Here is a 5124-nt window from a genome sequence, read left to right as displayed (position 1 = left end):
CGGGGCTATTGTTAGAGACACCCACTCCGGCGACAAAAACATTGCGTCATCCTCGCGCGTCCTGGGAAACATGGCTGCCGGAGATCTGAGAGGTAAGCGCTTTATGCAATAAAACTCTAATTTTTGGGTTTTATTATATATCTGCGCTTCTGTTCGATATTCAGGTTAAATCCAGTACTATACGTAGCCTGTATCCGGAGACAGAGTGAGGGAATTTGGGATATATCTGTACCTTTACCCAGTTTCCCTTTATTAGCTTTAGCTTAGGAGCTAAACCCAGATAACGTTAGCTAACAGAATTAGATTCTATTAGCGTTAATTATTCAACATTATAGCTTCATATAGTACCAGTCTGAAGCTCGGGCACGTCTTATCATTTAGTCTGTTTTCCTTATTTCTTTTTAGTGTATTTTCTACATTGTAGATTAATATTAAAGACACGAAAACAATTAAGGGTCACATCTAGAATTACGTAGTAAACAAACAAACACAATCCTCTGACTTAAACCTAACTAAGAAGCTAATACCCTGTTAGCATACCTAGAGTCTTTCTAGTTTGGAGGTGTGGAATAAAGCTAATTTGACTAATGAAAACCACTCAAACTTTTGCACAAGAAAGATGTGTATGTGAGTCATACCACACCAAAATGAGCTCTCAGAGGATCTACAATCACAGTGCACAGCGAAGACTCATCAATGGGCTAAAGAATCATCTCTGAGTAACAGTTAAATATTGGTACAGGCTAAAATCTGTGTTCATGAGTCAAAAATCTGTAAACCTTGAACAAGCTGGGTGTCTATGGCAGGACGCTACGAAGGAAGCTTCTACCTAAGTGTTCATATAAATTTTCTTGTCACTGTATATTAGTTTCTGTTCTGCTTTTTGTTTCATTTTAACTCTTTGAGTAAAAATAATAAATTAGTGATTCCAGTTGAAGGCCAGCCTTTGCTGGTAGATGGTTTTGGATGGACTAAACTGATCTTAGTCTTGCTGATCAACCAGCGCAGTCAAGCTTGGTCAAGTTAATTGTGTTTGCAGACCAGTTATACCGTCAAACTCACACAAAATCTACTCTCTGCTGATCAAGAACTAGGCTAATCAACCAGTTTAACCAGCGTTTTTTGTGTTCTTTTTTTTAAGCACAAAGGTAGTCCTAAAATCCAGTCAAACATCCTCTTTCAAATCTTTTCCAGAACCTCTCAGAAAACCAGTGTGTTACCAAAGTTTTTAAGGTGGCAGAAGTTGGAAATGTGTGTTATCCATTACTAAACCCTCACAGCACTGTAGACTGTAGCTTTTCCTTATTTAGGCAGCACACCTGTTCAGATTGTGAGCTAATTATTAATTTGTTTGTGTTTTGAAGTGATTTTAGTTTTGTTTTTTGAACATTTGAATTACTCATGACGCTGTGTGTGTTGAAAATGCTTTTGCCACTGCCATGCGGACATTTGCCATAATGGTCTCAGGCATGTGTCTGCGTATGTGTGGGGTGTGCCAACCTGCGAACTGTATCCGTTTTCTTGTTTCCAGATAACCTGCTGGGCATCTCGTGGGTGGACAGTGGGTGGGTGCCCATCCTGAACCCCGGCAATGTTCTCGACTACTTCTCTGAACGAAGCAACCCTTTCTACGACCGAACATGCAACAACGAGATGGTGAAGATGCAGAGGCTGACTCTGGACCACCTGAAGTGAGTTGGCTCTCAAATAAATAAATAAAGAAACAATTCACTTTGTTTATGTGCACATGTGTAATCAGAATCAGAACAATACAATAAATAAGATTAATTATTAAATATGATTACCTAGTTTGTGTGTGTGTGTTTAGTCAGATGGTTGGAGTGGAATATATCCTACTTCACGCTCAGGAGCCAATCCTGTACATTGTCAGAAAACAGCAGAGGCAGTCGCCCACACAAGGTGAGTCAAATCTCAAGTGTAAAAGTCTTAAAGCAATGTTCTAAATGCAGCACGTGTTGAAGCACTTTTTCAAACAATATAATGAACAGCTGACTACAGTGTGAAACCAAAACTAACTGGACCAAATGAACACAATGTAGCAAAGACAAGAATATCAGATCTGGATCAGATCTGGACACTCTAAAGAAAGGAAAATGACTAAAAAGGACAGTGTGTGATTTTAATAATAGGTTTCACTTAATTATATTTATTTATTTTAGCTTTATCTTCATAAATGTTATTTGGTATTTTCCAGGATTCACTGTAAAAAAAGCTTGCTTGTTAAAAAGGCTTCAGTAAATAAAAAAACAAAAAAACAAAAGCATGGCATACACTATTATACAATTTTTCTCTCTCCCCCTCTCTGTCTGTCTGCAGTCATACCTCTGGCTGATTATTATATTATAGCTGGAGTAGTGTACCAGGCACCAGACCTGGGATCAGTCATCAGCTCCAGAGTGGTGAGTGTATTTAACTAAGAGACTAATGCACTGTAAAAAGACTCCAACAAACTGCTTTAAATGAGAGAAAACAACACCCATATAAAAAATCATTAAAGTAAGTGTGTTTGTTTATTTGTTTGTTTAGTTGTCTGCGGTGCATGGTATCCAGTCAGCATTTGATGAGGCCATGTCCTTCTGCCGCTATCACCCCTCTAAAGGCTACTGGTGGCATTTTAAAGACCAGGAAGAACGAGGTGATTATCACATACACAACCAAAATCACAAAACTATAGCAATAAGAAACATTTGTCACCATCAGTGCTTCACACTTCACACAACATAATAATTTACAACACCATGCCCAGTAGATATAATAATGCAGGTCTATTAGTGGCTTTAGTATTTAGAATTAGTGTCATAATTGAGTCTAAATCTGATTTTTGAACTGAACTAAATTTTCAGCTGTGTTTTTTCCATAAGATGGGCACTTTAATATTCGTTTGTGTGTGTGTATGTGTAGAGAAAGTAAAGCCCAAATCTAAGAAGAAAGAAGAGCCCAGCTCACTGTTCCAGAGGCAGAGAGTGGATGCGTTACTGCTGGACCTGCGCAACAAGTTCCCACCAATGTTCTATCAGGTAACACACACACACACACACATCATTCACAATTATACATAAAAGCTGTCAGCAGAGGATTTTTTTTGTAAGATTTTCCATCAAACCATCACTGATTGTGGAAACTTCACACTAGACCTCAAGCAGTTTGGACTGTGTGTCTCTCCACTCTTCCTCCAGACTCTGATCCCTTGATTTCCAAATGAAATACAAAATTTACTGATAGTCAGTGATGGTTTGGAGAGACATTTCATGCCATCTGCTGGTGTTGATCCACTGTGTTTTATTATCAAGTCTAATGTCAGTGCAGTGTTTTTCCACAAATTCTTACAGCACTTCATGCTTCCCTCTGGTGACAATTTTTTATGAAGATGCGGATTTCAATTTCCAGCAGAAATTGGAACACTGCCCACACTGCCAAAAGTAACAATTGGTCTTATATAATATTCAAATTGATACTGATTTTGGGGTTTTCATTGGCTGGAAGCCATAATCATCAACAATAAAAGAAATAAACACCTAAAATAGATCACTCTGTGTGTAATACATCTATATAATATGAGTTATATATGAGCATATTCTGAACTGACTTACTGAAATGAAGTAACTTTTTAATTATTTTATATTTTTTTGAGATGCACCTGTACTTCTGTAGAACTCAAGACTTTTACTTGAGTAAAGGGTAAAAGTACTGGATTCAAAGCTACTTATAGTATAGAAGTAGAAGTAATGTATGAAGAAAAAATGCTATTTAGGACAGAAGCTTAGGCCGCATCACAGGGTCCTATAGTGAACTATGGCAAAAACCCTGTCCAAGATATGAATGTTTTTTATTGTGCTACACTTAAAAAAAAAACAAAAAAACAAAACAGCCCACTTCCAGCTTAGAATTTTCTTCAGAAACTAAATAAAGTGTATTAATGTAATTTTTTTCTGTGTTGCTGCAGCCTAAACCCGGAGAAAAGCCAATTCCAGGTAAATATTTCAAATGTATGTATAGACATAAATGTCTAGACATGATGTGCTAAAGGATTCCAGTGGGACTGTCGTATATTATTTTGAGAAAATAAATAAATAAATAATTTAATAAATAACACTACTGTTTGGGAGATTTTTTTCTTTGGGATCATAGCATGATTTACTATGTTTTTGAGATGTGTTATGTTATGTTCTTATCAGTTTATTGGCTTCAGAAAACAAAATGTTTTGGAACAATTTTATTGCTTCTCAAATATAGGGGAGAAAAATTTTGAACTTTCCTGTTACGGTGTATAATTTTTCTCTCTTTTCATCTCTCTATCTCTCAGTGGAGGTAAAGAAGGAACCAGAGCTGCTGGCAGAACCCACTAAACAAGAGGAACGAGAGACGGCCACAAAAACTCCAGCACCATCCGGACCCAGTAAACCACCACCAGAAAAACGAGCCAGGCTTCAATAACACACACACACACACACACACACACACTGCTGATAATAGGCCATGTTTTGGCCTTATTAACACACAATTCACAAGGACTACTTATCATTTCTCTCCAACATTATTTGTTTGTTTTATTTCTTTTTTCCTCATGTTGAACGTTTATCATGTAAATAGGTGCCACTTTTGTTTGTTTTTGTACACAGTAGACTTTTGTAATAGGTCTGTTTATTGATTACAAAAGAATTGTAATAAAAATACTGAACATGTAATCATGTAATTAAGCTATTGTACTTATTTAAACATTTACACTACAGTACATTAGCCCTCTTGTGGCCTGAAAGAGGAACTGTGGTTTCTCGTGGTTATTGGCACCAAAAACACTGTCGTACTTTACTATAATTACATAAAGTGGTAAAATAAGGCAGGCTGCTTCTAAAACGACCTTAAATCTACCTAATCTGTTGAAGAGCTGAGGTACAGGACATAATGCATTGTCATTTTAAACATTTTTGAAATTTAGCAGCTTATTTTCAAAATGTAAATTTCTGCATAATAAATAATTGCTATTAATTGCTTAAAACAAAGTAATATTTAATGCTGCCCTCAAGAGAGTAGTACCCAATCAGAATTGTTTACAGTTGTGGTGAATAGTACCAAATCTAAAAGCTCCCTCACAGAAGATAATTG

The 5124-nt window shown here is 36.6% G+C and overlaps 1 protein-coding gene across 1 annotated transcript; it reads left to right on the top strand.

The window, feature by feature from the left end:
- med6 (mediator complex subunit 6) lies at positions 1-4706 on the top strand. The gene is made up of 8 exons (XM_007247569.4): positions 1-92; positions 1532-1691; positions 1829-1920; positions 2338-2420; positions 2548-2656; positions 2923-3038; positions 3965-3992; positions 4325-4706. Exons 1-8 carry the CDS (start codon positions 71-73, stop codon positions 4453-4455), a joined length of 741 nt encoding a protein of 246 aa, XP_007247631.3. The 5' UTR covers positions 1-70; the 3' UTR covers positions 4456-4706.
- Positions 4707-5124: the final 418 nt, after the last annotated feature.

The sequence above is a fragment of the Astyanax mexicanus genome, chromosome 7 (genome assembly GCF_023375975.1).
Source record: "Astyanax mexicanus isolate ESR-SI-001 chromosome 7, AstMex3_surface, whole genome shotgun sequence".
Classification (NCBI taxonomy): domain Eukaryota; kingdom Metazoa; phylum Chordata; class Actinopteri; order Characiformes; family Acestrorhamphidae; genus Astyanax; species Astyanax mexicanus.
This window is presented reverse-complemented; position numbering and strand designations above follow the sequence as displayed.

What these genes read in the sequence shown, in the direction of transcription:
- med6 (XM_007247569.4), top strand. Translation starts at nt 71, where the DNA reads ATGGCTGCCGGAGATCTGAGAG. An exon ending in GAGGCAGTCGCCCACACAAG is followed by an intron (nt 1,921 to 2,337) that starts GTGAGTCAAATC and finishes GTCTGTCTGCAG; the next exon opens with TCATACCTCTGGCTGATTAT. An exon ending in CAGTCATCAGCTCCAGAGTG is followed by an intron (nt 2,421 to 2,547) that starts GTGAGTGTATTT and finishes TTGTTTGTTTAG; the next exon opens with TTGTCTGCGGTGCATGGTAT.